This window comes from Mauremys reevesii, linkage group 10, assembly GCF_016161935.1.
Source record: "Mauremys reevesii isolate NIE-2019 linkage group 10, ASM1616193v1, whole genome shotgun sequence".
Taxonomy (NCBI): Eukaryota; Metazoa; Chordata; order Testudines; family Geoemydidae; genus Mauremys; species Mauremys reevesii.
The window spans coordinates 40,212,365-40,232,145 of NC_052632.1; the positions used below are offsets into that span (position 1 = coordinate 40,212,365).

The 19,781-nt window shown below is 50.7% G+C and overlaps 1 protein-coding gene across 3 annotated transcripts in view; it reads right to left on the reverse strand.

Annotated features, from left to right (window-relative positions):
- RBPMS2 (RNA binding protein, mRNA processing factor 2) overlaps nucleotides 1–14,299 on the reverse strand; it is a 48,569-nt gene extending 34,270 nt beyond the window's left edge. For 2 of the 3 annotated variants that reach the window (XM_039491405.1, XM_039491407.1), the window contains exon 1: nucleotides 13,791–14,298. In XM_039491405.1, the coding sequence (XP_039347339.1) occupies nucleotides 13,791–13,850 (60 nt within the window). In that variant the 5' untranslated portion in view covers nucleotides 13,851–14,298. Of the gene's footprint in view, nucleotides 1–13,790 lie in introns of all 3 variants that reach the window. The other variant, XM_039491406.1, reaches the window with a different exon arrangement.
- Between the last annotated feature and the right edge of the window lie 5,482 nt (nucleotides 14,300–19,781).

Genomic DNA, 19,781 nt, shown 5'->3' on the forward strand with positions numbered 1-19,781 from the left:
GCTTGAGTGTTTGAGAGTCAGGTTTACAGTGGCAGCCATTGAGAGCAGATATAAATTCAGCTGTGCTGGCTACAAGGCAGAACCATGTGCATGCACGGGGGGGGGGGGGGGAGATGTTCCCCTGCCTCTGCCAATAAAGGCTGTTTAAAGGCTCCTATTCAAGCATTTCATCCTCTTGCACATCTGGGTGAAGGAGTGGTTCTAAACCTGGGTTTTAGCCCAGCCACAGTAGGGCCAGGCAGGAAGACAGCACTGAGCTAGCTGGGAAGCGGAGACAGACATGGGTTTCTGCCTGAAGGAGCAGGAAGCCTACAGCTGGAGATTAGCTTGGTACACCAGGCTATGCACCACTGTGTGCACCCTGAGATTAGACTCACTGGCCTGGTCTGGGAAAGCTTTGCAGTGCAATTGCCGAGCTCTGCACCAAGCTAGTTTACTGCTCTGCTAGCCCAGCTCCCCCCTTTGGGGCAGCCCGGGGTCATGTTTTGGGTATTGTAGCAGATGCATTAGCAGCCTGCCAGAACAGCACCTTTTCACCAGCACTGCAGTCTGTTCAGGGAAAGCAAGTCTGCCATTTAAACCAAGAGCCCATTTCCATGGATTACCCCAGCCAGCTGGACAAGCCTGTCATGAGATATTCCTCCAGAGGACAGCTGCTTGAGTCCCAAGCACTCATGGGTACCTGAAAGTAACTGTTGGAGTTCAGCAAATATTCAATCAATTCCAGAAAGTCTCAGCCTGTTCCTAGGCCAGCCAGAGGCTGTTTGCTGTGAGTGCTTCCCCCCATACTTTACTGGAGTACAAGGGTTGAACATCAGAGGCAGCTAGAGAATAAGGAACAGTCAACATCCTGAAGGTCACTCAGCCAGTCCTTTGCTAGTGTTTATTGTATTAGGGGACATAACGCTGCTTAGATTTTGAAGCCTTGTGTCAATGCTGTGCTGCTGGAGCAGAGAGCTTCTTCACAGGTGCTCACAGGGAGCCAGCTGGGGAAAGGTTGCTTCACACTGAGGTGTCATGAGTCTCCAGTGGTACTAGGGCAACTGGGCCTTTTAGGAAGCTGGTGTCAAGACCACAGGGACTGTAGCTCACAGGGTCACCTTGAGCCATGGGACTCCTCTCCAGGGAGCTTGTTTAGGAGGCATGTACAAAGTTCAGTCCAGGTCCTAGTAACTGCACCCTCAGAACGATAACTGGCATCTCTTGCTATGGTAAGCGAGGACAAGACTGAACTGCACACCCCTACAGGAGGTTCTGGGTCAGGGAAGCCTGTGCTGTAGCTGTTCTGGGGAAACAAGAACATCTGTATCCGTGTCTGTCAGCCTCCCACCTTCCAGCAGCAGAAGGTACATTAGGTGAGCCTGGACATCAAGGGGCAGCCCTAGTTGTGTGCCTGATCTGCAGCTGCAGGGAGCACTGGCTTTACCAGCACCTCTTCCTAGCTTATACCAGGTATATCACACCAAGAAGTTTAGCTTGATGGACATACACCTGCTTGAGCAGCGGCAAGTACCCTCTCTAGCGTCCACAAGGAGCTGGCCCCCAGAGGAACACCTGCTTAGCTCCCCCAAGCAAGAGGTACTCCTGTTCTCCCCTCCAACTGAGGTCCCTGCCAATCACACCCAACTCGACTGGCTGCTCAGCCCTGACACATGCTGCCAGAGGCCAGGTGTGCCGCTCACTCCCAGACTGCCCTTTCTGTTGGAGTGGGCAGGCCTTGCTCTTAGACTGGCTCTGTAGCATCCTTTGCAATGCAAAGCAGGAAGAATTCCAGATCTCCGGAGCCATGGATCTGAGGAGCTGCAGGAGTACAGAAGCAACAGGCCTGTGAGCATCCCCACAGCCCCAAGTGATGTCTTGCTCTCCTCCCCCAGATGAGCTACCAAGTTCCTGTAGTCTTGACACTGGACTCTGCAGTCCTAGTACAGCAGGAAACAAAGGACACCTATGGGAGGAGTTTAGTCCAGCCTTTACTAGTCCCTAGTTCTGGTCAGTGCTGCTAGGGGTGAGTCTATAGGCAGCACCAGCACATGCCAGGGGCTCCTGACTTCAGCCAGCATCCATGCTCTGACCCTCCCACTGCTTCAGAGGCAGGCAGCAGCCTGTGCAAGACATGGGGAGGGAATGAGATATCCCCCCAACGCAGACATGAGGTGCTGAGCACAAGTGGCACAGGCAGGCAAAACAAACCAAGAGCAGGAAGCCCAGGAGGAAGAGTCTGGAGGCTAAGAAAGCAAGTGATAAGTTAGGACAGAGCAGGGGGGAAGGGAAGGGGCAGCACTAAGAGAAGCCAGTAAAGAACACAGCAGGGGGTGGGGAGAACTGCTTCCCTCCCCTCTGGGGCAAGAGAGCCCTAGAATAGCCTACCATGAAGGGTGGCGAAGAGAGGACAGCCTTCCCCTCCCTCAAATCCAACACACAGCACCCCCAGTGTGCCCAGGGGCTTGGGGGGACATCAACACTGAGGTGGGAGGGGAGGTAATGGCTGCACATGTAGGTCTACCCAAGCAAGATTAAAGCGAGCATGTCTGTGTGTGCTGCAGGCACACCTGACCCAGGGGTTACTTCAAAAGCCCAGTCAACCCACCTATTGTTTGGTGACACGTTCCCTAGGACAGCTCTGGATCCTGCCCCTAGACAACTCAGTTTCTGGAGAGGCCAGGAGGAGCTATGTCTGGCCAGACACACCAAGGCATTTAAGAGGCAGCTCTGCAGCCATTTTGGAGTTGCTCCATCTCCCTTCCCCCCCACCTCCAAGAAGGGAGCAGGGAATCTAGGGTGCCATAGGCTGGGAAGGAGAAGCTCTGCCCTGGAGATGTGCATTTAGGCTATGCCACCATGTTTAGTACCTAATGTTCTTGTGGACTCTGTTCCAAAGACTGTTGTTTAGATTGAGATTATCCAGGTCAGACTAGAACCGCAATAGGCCCTTCTGGCCTTACTGTCAATGAAGACTCAAGAGGGTATCCATGCCAAAGCACAGCTGGTAACTCCAGCATGTTGGGTCTATCTGCCCCACACAATGACAGCTCTGCCCAGTCCAGGAGCAGGCAGATACCTAGGTACCACATATGACCACCACACTAGAGATAACACCCAACAGGGCTGAATGAGAATCACTCTGAAAGGGAGCTGCAACGGAGAGGCTGCATTCCCCTGACTGATCACACAGCTCTCTAGCCAAGCTTGGGCAGAGTCTGCACAGGCTCTGGGAGCTTCCTTCACAGGCAGTTAGAGGGGGAAGATGCAGCAGAATCCCCACAAGACCAGAATATCATGCACCTTTGGGATCCTCCTCCAGGGCTGCCCAGAGGGTGGGGGCAAGTGGGGCAATTTGCCCCAGGCCCTGGGCCCCATGAGACCTGGCCCAGCAGCAATCTGGGTCTTGGGCAGCATTGAAGGGCCCCCCACTGCCAAAATGCTGCCGAAGACAGAGCGACTGAAGGGCCCCCCTGCTGCTGAAATGCCACCGAAGACCCGGACCACCACTGGGTGAGTACAAGTGCCACAGCTCCCCTGCTTTGCCCCAGGCCCCCTGAATCCCTCTGAGCAGCCCTCTCCTCCTCCCACCAGGTGTCCCTAGGCCCAGCTCACAAGCCTGGCTGCTCACTATGCTTGTAGTGCTCTGAGACAGCATAGTACAGTGGGCAGCAGGAGTTCAAGACAACTCCCTCCTGTGACCCATTGCAAAGCTCTCTTGGCCAGTTATGGGCAGGATCAGTCCAAAGCTGCACCCCACCCCTCCCACACATGTGAATGGCAAGGCATGTAGCCAGCCATTGACTTGGGGGAATCGAGAGACAGGGTCATCTGCCTTTAAACTTTGATCCAGGTCCTATGAATGGGGCCAAAGAGGAAGCTTCCAGGTAGTACTCCTGTGTCAGGCCTGCCCAGTGGGGCAGTTCAGCCTTGACCCTGACAGCTGCCAGAATCACCATCATTAGGGCTTCCCCTCCCTCTCTACTGCACAGGATTTCATCTTGAGTCATCCCACCCACCTCCCCACCAGTCCCTGCCTTAGTCAGCACCTTGGAGACAAGAGGCTTGGTGGGGCTGCTTGATCCCAGACCAGTCCACTCCATTCGTTCCACACAGGCCATTGCTAGGCCAGGCAAACGTCACTCACTGCCTGCAGCTCTGGCCCCATTGCCAGAGTTCCCAGGGGCACCTGCTTCAGCTGTCCTCCCCCCTGCCCCCCCCCTCCACCATGCTGCATCTGCTGCTCACCCTGCCTTCCAACTGAGAGAAGGGTTTGCACTGCCTCAGCTCCAGCACATTGGCTGCAGGGGGCACCACCAAGTGGCTGTGCTTGCCTAGGGCTGGCTCTGTCCTTTAAGCCACAGCCAGTATCTATGGGGAACATTCCTCTTCCCCTCGTGTCTAGAAAAGGGCAGAAATTAGACTTTTGTAGAAGTTTCTCCTAGTTTCACCTTCCAGGCCGGCATCATACCAATTGGCACTTATATGGCCCTCATCACTACAGCACAAGCACCTCCCAGGTAATAAAGTGGTGGTTTACAAGTGACATCTGAAGGAGTGAAACTACAGTAGAGTAGAGGTTTTTGCAAGTGTGCCTAAGTGGGTGTGGCTGGCTGAGTGCCAAGTGCCAATGAGGACATAGCCCAGGAGCCAGTTCAGTTCTTCAGGGCAAGGTCTGATCCTTCAGCAGTGACGCTCCCTCATTCTGTCTGTTGCACTAGCCACCTCCTCTCAGTACACAGGATTAGTTTGTCTCATTTAAAATGCAGTTACCCCTTCCCACCATGCCCAGGGGCAGGTCAGATGGCACTGCCTCTCCTTTGACCTATAAAGGTCACCAGCATCACTTCCTGCAGCAGCTTGGGTTTTCCTTGGTCTCCCATCCAAATGGGATCACACCTGACAAATGTGATAGTCATATGATCTCAGACTGGTGGGATGGCTACATGACAGGTGTCAGAACATGGCCCACCTGAACCTGTGAAATGTCAGTGCTTTCCAGATGAAGGTAGCAATTGGGGTCTGACAAAATATTTGTCAGTACACGTTTGTCTGGAAACAACCACCACTTTTAGGACCCCTATCCAGCATTAAGGTTGTTTCTCTCGTGTCAGCAACTTTGTCATGCAGAGCCTTTTCAGTACAGGGAGTCACATTCCAGCATGTCAGAGGAGGTTGTTGGTAACCTAGCGCACATTTACCTTCCAAGACCAAACTCTAGGTAAGAGGAACCAGATTTCAGCTACCTAGTTGTTTAGATGTCTAACAGAAAGAGGGAGGGAGGGATCTCTGTTGTAGGCAAATGGTATCTTTATAACATAGGAGCTTCCTTGACTTCTGCAGAGACAGCTACCATTTTATGTGTTGTTTCAAACCCAGAATGAGCCAGTGTCATGTGACTTGTTTTCCTGATCTGACAAGTGTCTTTTAGGTGAGAAAGTAATGCATTAGATTTGACTCTTATGATTTGACTGAATCAGTGCATAACTTTAGAAAGCAGATCACAGGTAAGGCTTGTCGGAGCCTTTGAGATTAGATATTAAATTTTTCCTTGCTAGAACAGTGAAGTGGAAGCTAAGCCAGGAGGTCCCATTTACTTCTGTTATATACAGATAATACCCACTGATGTTAGAGGCACCACATTTAAAACTGGTCAAGATTGTGGAACTCACTTCCCCACAAGATGGAAGCCAAGAGCTTAGCAGGGTTCAGTGGTCAAACAAATAGGGCTATTCAGGTACACAAGCTAGAGCAGACATTTGTCTGCTATAAAGCCTCCTTCAGGGTAGAACCCAGCCATTAAGTGATGTGGAGCAAATTTATAGATGGCAAGGCCAGAAGAGGCCATTGTGATGTAGTCTGACCTCCTAACACAGGCCAGAGACCTTCCCCAAAGTAATCCTTAGAGCAGATCTCTTGGGAGTAATTAACACAGGGGAAACCTTCCTATTACAGGGGTTCTTGTGCCTTCCTCTGACAAGTCTAGAACTGGACCAGTCCCACTATATTTCATTTGCTTGGGCACCATACTGAAGGCTAGAGGCCAGAGTTCTCATTTTAAGCTATGATTCTACATGCCTACTTTGAGAGCAGGCAGCCATAGCTGACTGGGGCTACAGGTGCTCAGTGCCTATGAAAGGTCAGACAGCTATAGCTTCAGTACAGAGTTATGGATTAGGGACACAGCTGTGGCCTAGGCCCCATCAGTTTCACTTTTGCACTTGGAGCTGTGGTGCTTGGTGGCAGACCCAAGGAATGTTTTAGGATTTGACAGTGCTCCTCAGGAGTTGAGAAGGAGCCATTGTCACTACCAACATGACAAGCAACATGAGGAAAGCAGAGATCCCATTTAGCTGCATGGAATAGGAGTGCTTTGCTTGAGACAGAGGCCAGCAAGGAAAGCTAGTGTGCATGACAGTGGGAACCTAAGCTATGCTTTATTTCCCTAAGATGCATTCTGGAGACAAGAAGAGTTGTTTCTTCTGACTTTGAAAAGAATCCCCAGACTCTGATCTGACAAAGGGAGCTGTCTATGTTAGCAATAGCAGGGGTTTGGGGGAAGAACAGCCCTAGAACTAGACTTTTTAAATCATAAGGTTTTGTTTTGAGGGGGTGTGTAATTAAGGCTACACTATCCATCTGGTCTGTTGGAGATTTGTCTAGAAGAGGCAGAAGACTGGATTATACTGCTTGGCTTTAAAACACCCAGGCATCTGTACTCATGCTCTAATACAGTGTTTCTCAGACCGGTGGTTCTGACCCAAAAAGGGGTCTCAAGGTTATGGGGAGCAGGGGTGTCATGAGATGGTATGGTATTGCCACCCTTACTTCTGTGTTGCTGCTGGTGGAGGCACGGCCTTCAGCGCTGAACAGCCAGAGTGGCAGCTGCTGGCCAGGAGCCCAGCTCTGAAGACAGTGCCACCACCAGCAGCAGTGCAGAAATAAGGGTGACATGGTTTGGTATTGCTGTACTTCCCCATACACACCCTATTCCCCAGCCCCCTAGCAGTGTCCTCCATTTAGGAATTTTAAATATTGTCACCCTATTTTACACTTTTCAAAAGGCGTCAGTGCCTTTGACTGCAGGGATAATGATTACATGCTTCATTTAGAGCTCCTATGAGTATGTATAGTAATCTGCTATCACTTTTGGTGGGGGTCATCACAGCCTGAAATATTTTCAAAGGGGGGGCCCAGCAAAAAGTTGGAGAACGCCTGTTTGTGTAGCATGGAAGAGCAGGGCCTAGAGATGTGAAGCCATGGAGACAGCTCTAGTGGATGTAACTGATGCTTGATTGACTCAGCTGGGAGATCACTATAGATCAGGGGTTCTCAAACTGGGGGTCAGGACCCCTCAGGGGGTCATGAGGTTATTACATGGTGGGGGTCACAAGCTGTCAACCTCCACCCCAAACCCTGCTTGCCTCCAGCATTTATAATGGTGTTAAATATTTTTTTTAAATGTGTTTAATTTATTGGGGGTTGCACTCAGAGGCTGTGTGAAAGGGGTCACCAGTAAAAAAAAGTTGGAGACCTCTGCTATAGATAGATCCAAACTTCACTGGGGTGCTAGACCAGGAAGAGGTGGAAGTCATCACTGAGTATCACAAGTATGGCAGGAAGATCTCATTGGCTAATTGAGAAGTGGTGAGAGCTGTTGGGGAAGGATAAGGAATCAGGAATCAAAAGTAGATAGAGCATTTGTGGAAATATCACAGGCCACCAGGAATAGAATTCCAGGACCTGTGATCCAGGCACTCAGCCACTGTTCTCATGGGGCTTTAGTGACAAATGTTTGCCAGTTCAGACTGGTTCAGCTGAGATGTTCTTTACAATCCAGGAAGTGAAGGCACAGGCACCCTCCTGGCTCTGTGTATTCCTACCCTGCTTGGGATGCAGCAATTGAACAGGAAAGCTTATTACAGGTGTTTATTGCAGTAGTGCGCAAGGGCTGACTGACAGGCCCCATTGTACTAGCCACTGTGCAGACAGGCTCTGCCCTGAAGAGCTTATAATCCAAGCACACAACACAGGATAGGAGGAAAGGGGTATAAGACAAGCAGACTTAACACTGATGGCAGCTACTGCCACTAGCTATTCAAGTTTACCATAGTAAGGAACAGGGGCACTGAACACAACAGTCCAGGGTTGTTCAGTTTCAGAAGAGTACGTTTTGGAGAGATAGGTACAGTACATCTGGAGAAAGTCAAAATCCACTTGGGTAGAACGCAGCATAAGCATCCAGAGACATAACTGAGGTCAAAGTACAGTTTCTCTGAAAGAGGAGAGACAAGGAACAAGAGCTGGCTGGTGTGGTTGCATGAGGACTACTCAAAGATTAACAGCAATTAGCAAATAAGAGCATCTATTCTCATCTCTTACCAGCTGGTGAGTGGTAAGTGTGAGCTACCCTCCCCCAGCCCCATTACATCATGGCTAGGAAAAGTGGTTGAGTTTAGGTCAAGCTTGGCTAGAGTGATCTAAACTCAGTCCTTCACTAATGGAGACAGAGCCAGCTTGGGAGAGGGAGAGCAGGACTTCAGCAGGAGACTGGATTCCTGTTGAATTCTCATGCAATGTATCTGCCATCCTAGCCAGAGGCTGGATATAGCAGATGAGTCTCTTCAAGACGAGTCCAGGGACAGATCCCTTGGCTTCTCACCAGGTCTCTGCCCCAACCTCACAGGTGCCCCATATGCCCTCTCCCCTCCTTTATATTCGCTGCAGGCTAGGAGCTGTATGGAACCTCTTGTAGGTGTACTGGCCATCACTGCTGTGAAAGTTAAACTCCCACCCCGGGGAGAGGGCAAGGTGACAGCCATCTAGCAGGTAACACTGTGTTTAGAACAGCATTGCAGTTGACAAAGGATCAATTGCAAATCCTGCTCTGGGGTGCTCTCCTGGTTCTGTTCGTACAGCACCAGGCATACTGGGTCCTGAGATGCTCGTGCAGTATCAATATGTTGCTGTTTTGTTTACTTGTGTGCCAACATCATAAGCAGCAGAGCTACTTACTAGAGCCGTTTGTTTGCTGAGCCAAAGTTAGTGGCTGGAAGAAGGGCTGCAGAGACAACTTTGCATATCAGTTGGTTCAGAATAGCTTGGCATGTGGACTGATGACTGGCTTAGACATGTAAACAAAGGATAATGATAAGTGGCAGTGTATCAAGCTTGGGGAGGTGTCTGGTGAGGTAGGCCAGGGACTAGTGTGAGGCCCTGCTATTTAAGCTTTCCATTATGACCAAGGAGTGGGAGTGAGAGGCACATTAATGAGATCTACAGAGGACACTAATCAGGAGGGGTTGTGAAAGACAGGGACCTTGAGATTAGGTGCCAGTGAGGTTAAATTTGGGAGCGACACAGACAAGTGCCAAGTGGGAAGAAGAGGAATAAGCCAAGGTATGTGTGTTCAGTGAAAGGGACATCCTGGTTTTGCTGAGAGGCTTAAAGGGTGGTTGTAGATGCCAACTTTGATAGGAGTTTACAGTGTGATGTGGCAAAGAGACCAAATTACCCATGCAGAGGCACACATCTAGGAATAGAAGTTTGAGGGCATTCTGAGAAGAGCAGAGTGCTCAGGGCAGGGCAGGAAGGACTAGATCTTAGTGAAGATGCTAAACAACATACTGCTTGCCTCAGTGACAGGGAAGAGGTCCTAGCCATATTCCAGAATTCAAGTGAGCCATGGTTTAACATTAGCAACATTGAAACTGACTGAATTTGGGGTCTGGAAACTGACTAGAATTCTAAAGTCATGTCAAGTCCCCTGCTAGTTTTAGTCACTTGTTTAAATAGATCTATCCCACCCCCATTGATGTGAGATTCCCTGCTGCTTGGGATGGGGGTAATTGGCTATACAAGAGAAATGAATCTTTCTATATCATGCTGTTGAATACACATGGAGGGGAAAAAAAATATTCCCTTCCACTCAGTCACCCAAGGTGTTGTTTGCAACACTAGGAGGAAAGACTTTAGCCCAAAGCATGTTTGGAGATGGCCATGTCTTCTTAGAAGGATGAAGATAAAAGAAGGGAGAGGAATTTGAGTGATGCAGAGAAGTCCCGTGTAACAAGGAATTATGGGAAGGGGAAAATGTCTGACAAACAAGGACACAACCCGACTGGAATGCTCTTCCCAAAGAAGCAGTTTAAGCCTGATAGCTTTGGGAATTAGGCAGCTACATCCAACAAGGAACTAGCAGAGGTGTTGTACTCTAGGAACAAGACTGCTTGGGAGGGGCCAGGTGTCTCTGCATAGAAGCCCTCAGCCTTTTCCATACCATGGCTCTCTACCCTGGGAGCAGACCAGCACCCGCTTTCCATGGATCAAGGACACTCACTCCCATTAGAAGTGACAGGGTGGCCATGACCCCCACCTTGAAAACCCATGCTCTAAAAGTTAGTCTTGGAGGAGACCTACTATACTTATCTGGGCTTTTATACAAGCCTGTGCAGCTCTACTGATCTGTGGATTGCAGATGCTGCTCCCCTCCCCCCCACCCATGGGCATGCACAGCAGCCTCCTCTACCGGAGGGGCAGGATGAGAGCATGCCAAACAATTGTTTTATTCACACCCCTTTGCTCTCATCCTGCTCATGGTGAACAGACATTGAAATACAGTTGAGACTAGCTTTCTTGGAAGAGTCAAGTCCCATCCTAGTACCACACATCACTGTTGCATGGGGAAGGTAGGAACACCTGGCCCTTCCAATAGCATATTGTCACAATACCAGCATGTATCCAAGGATAGTAGAACTTGAAGTGTCCACTTTGCTAGTCCACCAGCCAATAGCTCTCAGCAGATGTAACAATAGTAAACCTTACTCCAGCACGAGGACTGATAGCCTGCCAAATCAGCATGCTAGTAAGTGTTGTGCAAGGTATGGGGTGCACTAGATAGTACACCTCTACCCCAATATGCCACCTGATACAACACAAATTCGGTTATAACGCAGTAAAGCAGTGCTCTGAGAGGTGAAACTGCGTTGTATCGCCCATAATGTGGTAAGATTTTTTGGCTCCTGAGGACAGCATTATATCACAGTAGAGGTGTAGCTGAAACAAAATTACACCTGACTAATTAAGGGACCCAGGATCTTGGATTTCACTGGCCTGCAGAACTTGCCAGTGAATAATCAGATCAAGGATCTGCAATGGGTTTTCCCAGGCATTAGTGCCTATTAGTTAGGCTGTACTGTAGCAGATTCCCCACAGGCAGTGCTGATCAACTGCTGGTAATAATGCTTCTGTAACACAGGAAGGGGTTTAACTGGACTAGTTTGGCTAATTAGGGGTGAGGGAAGGAGAGGGAAAACTAGGAAAGTGCCAAGCAGGGGGAGACAAACCTGAAGTTAAACCCATGACTAGAAATCCAGGCATGCTATAAAATGCCGCTGCCGCAGCCACCACAATATCTCCAGCTGTACCAAGGCACTAAGTATTAGACCCCTCCTCTCCATCTGAACCCTCAAGAAATTCAATGGAAAAAGCAGTCACCACCCTGTTCCCAGACAGTGCTTTGCACCATCTCACTCCACTAGCCATTAACATCTTCCCAACCCACTTGCCGCAGACCTAGGTAAGTGCTATCCTTTGTTCCGGCACACACATGCCCCCCCCCCCCCCAAGAACAGTGAGAGGGTGGACAGGTAGCCTCAGCATTAAGGGGTTTTCTTATGTAGTTGTTGAGAATTCCCTGATCAATAGCTCAGCATGCTTCACCAATGTACTGGGAGCATTTTGCCCAATGCCAGGGTGGAAACACGGCCGCCATTCTGCACCAGCAATGCTACACGGCTCCTTCTAGGAGAGCAGGGGGAGGGGATGGGAAGAATAGCATAGCCAACTGAAGCTACCAGGGAATTCATGCTTCCCTCCAGCACTGAGAACTACACACGTACGACGGTTAGGTCTCCCCCCCGAAGGGTGAGCATCCTTGGGCTTACTTCAGAGACTTCTCAGAGCTCCATGAAAAGTCAGAGACCATGCTAAGTACTCTGGTGCAGTGACTAAAGGGGACAGACCTTCTGGTGGAGGAGATGGCAGTGACACGGGGGGATTGTTTTCCCTGCTGCCCAGCAGCAGGCCACAAGGCAGGAGTCACAGCAGTGCAGCCATCCGGACACCAGGCTGAACGGTTTCTGTTCTAGGCTTCTCCTGCAGAGAGCAGTATCCCAGGTCGCTCTGCCCTCCCTCCCCACACAGGGTTCTCAGAGCCAGCACAAAGCTAACCAGAGTCCCAGTTTGCACCTCTAGCCATCAGTGGTCAGGAAGGAGACAAATGAGCCTGGCAAACCTCTGTGCCCTGAGTGGCTCTTGCCCACCCATGATACTGAAAGCAGACAGGTCTCCAGCAGAGCAGCCCTGCAACCAGTGGGGGTCTCCTCAAGCCCAGAAGCTAAGGAGCCTTGTCCTCATTCCCCAGAGCCACACTCTAGGGCTCCTGCACCAGGCAGGGCCAGGCTAGCAGATCTCCAAGGTCACGCAGGAGGTCAAGCCAGGCAAAATAGAATGAGACACAAGGTAATGTTCCTGACCTCTAGCTGGCCTGCAACAGTCCTCGGCCGGGAAGCCAGTGCATTCTCAGAGGAGAGCAGGAGGCGACTATGCAGTTCACACCAGATTACCGAGCATTTCAAGGCTCCAAGGAGAGCACCTCTCCACACCAGACCAGGCCTGCTTAAACAGCTGCACTTCCCTATGAGCCCCCTCCATCACCCCAGCTACATACCAGGGGATCATTTAATTGATATGTTCCCCACCCCCAGGAGCCCCTCTGCCCAAGCTTTGGGGTGAAGGGGAATCAGGGCTGGATGAGGGGCATCATGTTTCCCCTCTGGGGGCTGTGAGGGGCCCTTTGCCTAGCAATACAAACAGGAATGGGCTGCAATACACCAGCCAGCAGCACTTAGTATATGCATATTTACGGGGTGGGGTATAGCTAGGGGTTCACAGACACAGCCAAGGTTTCTTTGAAAGAAGTCAAACCAGCTCACAGCAAGCACACTTCTCCTGACTTGCCAAAGCTGCTGCTCCCATATTATGGTAGAGCCCCTCTCACACACACACTTTTAAGATCACTTTAAGCACTAAGCAGTGCAAGATTTTTAGTGGTGAAATGGGGAGAGAAAATTCTCCTGGCTTGTGAATGGGGTCCTGGAGAATCTGGGTGCCAGTTCCAGCTGAAGATACAGAAAACTATCCCAGACCAAGAGCCAAGCTCAGGGATGGCAAAGGTCAAGCATTACCCCCAGCTTCAGACAAGATTGTTCCCAGCTCAACAGAAAGGTACAGCCGTGGGTTAGCTGCCTGGCCACAGCAGGGCTTAGAGCAGCTCTGGCTTTCGCTGGAGCAGGGCTCCCACCCAGCAGATTTTTAGAAAGTTAGTTTGTTCTCTTTCACTACTCCACTCTGAGCCGGAAGCAAGCAGGAATCTGACTGCGCAGCCAGCCGCCCAGCCCCAGACAAGGTGGGCACTGGAGGAAGAGCAGGGCTTACATTTCTGGTGGACTTAGACACTTTGGACCGATTAAGGAGGCTCAGCCCTGCAGAGGGGAAGTGGGGTGTACTTGTGGGAGCACCTTAGGTGCTCTTTGAGGCCAGCCCATGCCTACACCCCCAACAAGGAGAACACACTCAGGTCCTCATCCCACCTAGCTAAGGGTAGAGAGACCAGGATCCAAATTCCCCATTAAGCCCTACCCCTCCCTACCCAATTTACCACCCCCAGACAGGCAAGGACCCCCAAACCCAACCCCTCCCAGGAAGGGGGCAAAGCCCCCGCCAGTAGCAGCAGCTCCCCAGCCCCCTACCTCCTCCTCGATGTTGTTGCTGCTGTTACTGTGCTCGCTCTCCTTGTTGAGGTTGCTCATGGCGGGGGTGCAGGGGGCTGAGTGGACGGTCCTGGGTTCTTTGTAGCTTCTTTGTCCAAGGATCGCAGGGCTTCCCCCGGGCTTGGCTCTCTTGGGGGCAGGAGGCTCTCGGGGGAGCTGCGGTCCTGGGCTGGGCTTAGAAATGGTGCCTGTGGGTGACCAACAAACAAAAGGCTCCGGGGTGCAGCTAGGTGCGGAGAGGGTGCCCAGGCTGGGTGCCCTGGTGCTGCCCGGGAGGGTGCGGGGCGGGCTGGCCACTGCCCAACTGAACGGGGGTGCGGCGTGGGCGAGGTGCGCGGTGTGGGGGGGAACGCGGCGCGGGGCTATTTGTACCCGGCCGGGCTCACATGGAGTTGGCTGAGGAGCAATTAAGGGAGGGGGAAGGTGCCAACGAGCTGCAGCCGCCGGCCCCGAGTGCAGCCCCGAGCTGCCGCCTGCGCTTTTTCAATACGGTCATCAATGGCTCGGCGCAGCCCGCCCGGGCGGGGGGGAGGAGAGGGGGGCTCAGCTGGGCTCCGGCCCGGCCCCTCGCCCTGCATCACCGTCTCCCGGGGAACCCGCAGCCAATCCCCGCCGCCCGCAGCCAACTTTCCTGCCCCCCCACCCACCGCTTTTTTTCCAAGAAAAACTTTTTAAACTTTGATGAACTCGCACGATTGAACTTTCTTAAAGGGCCAGCGGCCCCGTTCCGCCCGGAGCCGGTCCCGGCCCGTCCCCACTTCGCCGGGCCGCTCCCCCGGCTCTGACCGGCCGGGCCGCGCCACCCACCCACTCTGCTGCCTACAGGGCACCGCGCCCCAACCGGTGCGACGGCAGCCCCCCTCGGAGCGCCAGCCGGCCAGGGGAGGGCCGCACAAATAGAGACCGCAGGCCGGGTCACGCAGGATCGGCCCGTGGGCCACCGAGATGCTTCAGACTAAGGGAGAAGAGCCTTGTAGAGGGGGGTCTCTGACCCCCCTCTCCCCCAGCCTGATCCCCATGGGGAGAGGTTACCTTAAGCCCTGAAGTAGGGAGTGTCATACAACAAGTGGAGCCTCTCCTATTGTCCCACTGGGAGCCTGCTGCATCTCAGCATATCACCTTGGGCACCCGCATCTAGCCCCTGGATCCAGCCCTGACGTTTCGCCTCACAAAGACAAGACTGGTGAGGAAATATCTTGTATTGGACCAGCCTCTGTTGGGGGGAGAGACAAGCTTTCCCTCCAGCCCACAGTGTCACTCTGAGTATCTTGCCCACACCTGAAGACCTGTGTAGCTCCAAAACTTGTCTCTCTCACCAACAGAAGTTAGTCCAATAAGAGACATCACCTCACCCACCTTGTCTCTCTCGTATCCTGGGACCCACAAGGCTACAACAACACTGCAGACATTTACACACACACACACACATCCCCTCCAGATGCCAGCATATTCCAGGACAACGGCACCACCAGAACTCAGATCCAGCATGGGGTGGGGGGGGGTGTCTCTATTGAACCAATGGAATTTGCAGGGATTGGGGTTAAATATGGGCAGGATACATGAGGATATATTTTTCCAGCGCTGTTATGCCAGGACACCTAGATCTCTTTTCTTGGTGCTCAAGCGAGTAGCTAGACTTGTTCTCCATTTAGGCAGTGGAATTCGGGGGGGAGGATTGTGCCAGACCGCTAAACAATGCTCATCTCCCTAATGGGCCAAGGCATGCCCTTGGGGGGTGGGGAACAGGGGAAATGGAGCAGGAGCAGCTAAGAGGAGAAATCAATATTTAAAAGAGACGAGGATGAGCGTGTCTTGGAGCCCTGTGAGAGGAGGATAGTCGGAATTGTCTGCCTTTAGACTGCATGCTCCAGGCACAAGGTGGGGTCTTTCCTTTGTGTGGCTTGTGACGATCTCCTGGTTGTGATTTTTGTTCTTGTGCTTTATTGAACAATTCAATAAATGTAACTTACCATAAAAGGAAGCCGGAAAGAGCCTTTGGGGGAATACGCATTTAGATTTCATTGTGCAAATAACCACAAATCAGAAAGGTGGGAATTGTTAAAATCCTAACGAGGTAACGAATCCCTGTGTTTTTCTGTGCTCTCCCTGGGTCACTGTTCATGGAGACGGCAATTTTAGTCCAGTTTTGGTTCAGCTCCCTCTAATTCTGCTGTTTATGTAGGGAACAAGCCTAGTTGTTGCAATTGCACCAATAAAATCCATTGCGGTCCCACAAATACTCAGATTTGGCACCTGGACCAAGTGAATTTTGACCCTGCCCTGCAAATTCTAATGCCTATATAGAGAAGTGATGCTGGCTAGTTTTATGTTTGACTGAAGGGCGGGTTGTACAATAATCCTGTAATTGCTTCTCTAACCTATCCCCCTTATTGGATTTCTCTTTTGTTTAGTTTAGCTGTTCCCTAGGGAGCAAGAAGCTTTGCGATCGCCACCGAGACTCCTTCATTTAGCTGGTATTGCTGCGGATTTACCAAGCCTGCCATAACTGTGTTTGAACCCTCAGCTCCTCTTGCCTGCAGAGCGAGACAACATGAGGATAAAACACCAGAGTCCTGTTCTACATTGCTGCTTCCCCTGCCAGTGGATCTGCAACGGTGACAACGTCTGGTCCTAAATTTGTCAGGGTCGACACAGCTCTAGAGCGAGCCCCGGCCCAACTTCAGGGCTTTCTCGGCTTTGTTTTTCACCTTTTCTCTGGTGGCTTTTTAACTGTCTCTTGGTGCATGTTGTTGTTCAGGCATGTGACTGGCAGGCAATGGAATCCAGCAAGCGACATGTGGGAGTGGGAGCCAGAAGCAGACATGGCCCTGTTTGTCACCGCAGACAGTGTATTCTGTGAATTTCAGTTGGTGAACTGTCCATGAGAAGGTCATGCTTCGGGGGAACTGTTCAATGAATAGTTTATGTGAACAACTGTCAGCCCATGCTCCTGCACCATTCACTGAGGATACCCTATTAGAGCTATGTGTTTAGTCCCCAAAGTCAGAGCTTCACAAATTGTGCTCCATAGGATCTGCTGATCACACAGCGCTGGCTCTTCTTCCTTCCTTCCAGCTACTGAACTGCAGCACAGACCGCTACAGTCCATTCAATACCTTCCTATATCACTCTTCCATAGAAGTAATGGCTGCTGTTGGCACACTATTGTACATGGGATGGGAGTGGATCGGAGTAGTGGTGGCTGGGAATGGACAGGAGGGTGATGTCTCTGTGAAGGCATGAAGATGGTCTGTGTGAGCACAGTGGGGAGAGGAGGAGGCTGAGTCATTGTAGACAGCCAGGGTGGTGTTTTATGGGATCATGGATGTAAGGCCAGGTGATTATGAAATGATCTTTGTGTAAAAATGTGATCCAAGAAGTCTGAGCCTCTCTGACTCAGTCACAGGGGAATATCTCTGTTCTCTGACTGGGTGACCTAACCTTTAGCACCCACTTCCCTGACTGCCCAAAATGAACTGAGTTTCACGACAATATTCAATTTGTTCTACAATTGAGCACATCTCAGCAGCAGGCCTGGAATTTATCTTCAGTGACTGGTTGGCAATAACATTTTGCTCAGATGAGCGTCCTAGAACTGCTTGCTATAAAAGGCGGGAACAGAAGCAGACAAATTTCCATTCAGAAATCACAATTGTTCCCCTATAGCCAGCTAGCTTTATTCCTGCCTTGTGACCCCACTCTGCCACTGACTCACTGTGTGGCCTTGGCCAGATCACTCATAGCCACATTTTCAACAGCAGCCATGGCTTTGGGGTGACTCCACCTTGAGACATAGGAGACAGGATTGTCCAAGCTGCTGAGTGCACGCACAGTTCTCGTGGGCACAAAGAGCTGTGGGCGTTGAGCACTTCCACAGCTCAGGTCCTACCTGGCTCAAGTTGGGTATGCTCGAAATCAGAAGCTGCTTTTGAAAATTCCACCACCCTCCACTACAGACCAGACTCCCCCACCCACCGCTGTCACTGCAGACCGTCGGGTTTGGGTAAGGAGGTGCTGGAAGGCTGGTCCTGCAGCTGGACGGAGTTATGGTTGTGGCGCACTCGCTGTGGCAGAGGTAGTCAAGCTAATGCAGTGATGTGTGTCTGTAGAAGAGGGATCAGAAGGCACGGACTATTGGGAACCTCAACTTTTCATTGCCTTGCTGAAGGCTGTTAAGAGCAACCTTAACTCACATGCAGAACACTGTTTTTGTGTATTCATTTCCCAGTTATTTCCAAGAGACAATGACAAAGCAATGACTCCATTTACCAACATCCTGGTGTGCATGAAATGAGCCCCTGCTAAGTCAGAGATCCTGAGCTTCATTAAACTGTTTAGCTGGTTCACAAGTTCTGCCCTGAATCAACTGGACAGTAGAACTGCTTGGAGTTTTTTAACGTGAATTTTTTTGTCAAAAAACTGTGCCATTTTTGCCTGAAAATACTACTTTTATTTATTTATTTAAAAAATGATTCACTATTTACATTTGCTTTAACGACCATATTTGAAATGGGGGGAAAATTCACTCAAAAATTTTGACCCTCTCTCCTGTCCAGGTGATTCAGGAACAGAGCTCTTGAGCCATCTGCACAAAGAGCCGGATCTTTGCCATAGCGATGGCTCCATCAGTGCAGAGCAAGCAGCAATGGATTGCCCCACATCCTGGTCTTCTTTTAAATCTTCAGCCAGTTCAGGAGGTCCTGAACAGTTTCATGGAGGCAACAGTTTCTATGGTGAAGATCTTGATTGTCAGGAAACTATAATACTTTGGTCTAATTCTGGTTACTGGGCTTGGTGTATGGGTGCTGGGTGATGGTGGTGGCCTGTGATACACAGGACCTGATAGTCCCTTCTAGCGTTAAACTCTGTGACTCTTCGAGCATGTTTACTCTGCAAAGAAAAACCTGCAGCACCAAGCCTCAGAGTCCAGGCAAGCTTGTGAGGCTCAGGCTGCAGGCATAGCTGTGTAGACATTCCCACCTCAGCTCTGAGACTCTCCCTCTGCAATGGTTTTCAAAGGCCAGGCTCCAGCTCAAGCAAGACAATTACACTGCAAAGCACATCTTCAGCCCGAGCCACATCAGCCCAAGTCAATTGACCAGGCAATATGGGTTTTTCTTTGCTGTGTAGATGTACCCTCTGATCCTTGATGAACCACCAGATATTACTCCTGGCCATCATGAATCAGATCACCACCATTTATACAGATTCAGTTCTGATGAAGAATCCTTTTTTTTTTAATTTGGGTTAATTAACAAAATAATGATGTAGCCCCAACAAGCCCACCAAACTCTCATTGGGCTCACTTTTTTGACTTTCTCCAGTTTGTAGTTTTTAAGCCAGTGGGGTTGAAAGATCACGAGACTCAGAATGTGAACTTCTGGGGGACAATTTGTCATTGATTAGAACTCAGGAAATCAGTAACTGGTTCTCTTCAAACTCTTGCAGAAATTCCAGTCTTACCGGGAGATTAAGGGCTGAATATTTGGGGCAGATACACTGCACTTTGCACATGCATTTGAATGCCCATTTTAAGGATTAGCAGAATGCAACCTGAACTATAGTATCACAACAATGGAAGTGGGTCCACTGATACTGCATCACTCATGCAAACTCCTTGCTTTCCACTGGGAGGTTGGAATCCACTGACTCCATTCTCCACCTAATACCCACAATGCATTTGTGCTGTGGCCTCTGCCATGTGTTCTTGCTGGCCCAGCCCTTCCTGTGTGATGTGCCTTCACAGCTACAGACTATAGATTGTGCTGCCCCAGCCAATGCAGCAAGGAAGCCCAAATGTACTAGGAAGAAGGCCGTGTGATGTTCAGGCAAAGGCTTACAGTGATGCCATTACAGGCTCACACGCCAGCAAGCAACATGTAAGCGTTATTGTCAGAGCCACATGAAACATGCAGCTGGGGCAGGGGAGGTGTTTTGTTTCCCAGACAGGGTGGGATCCAGATCAGCACA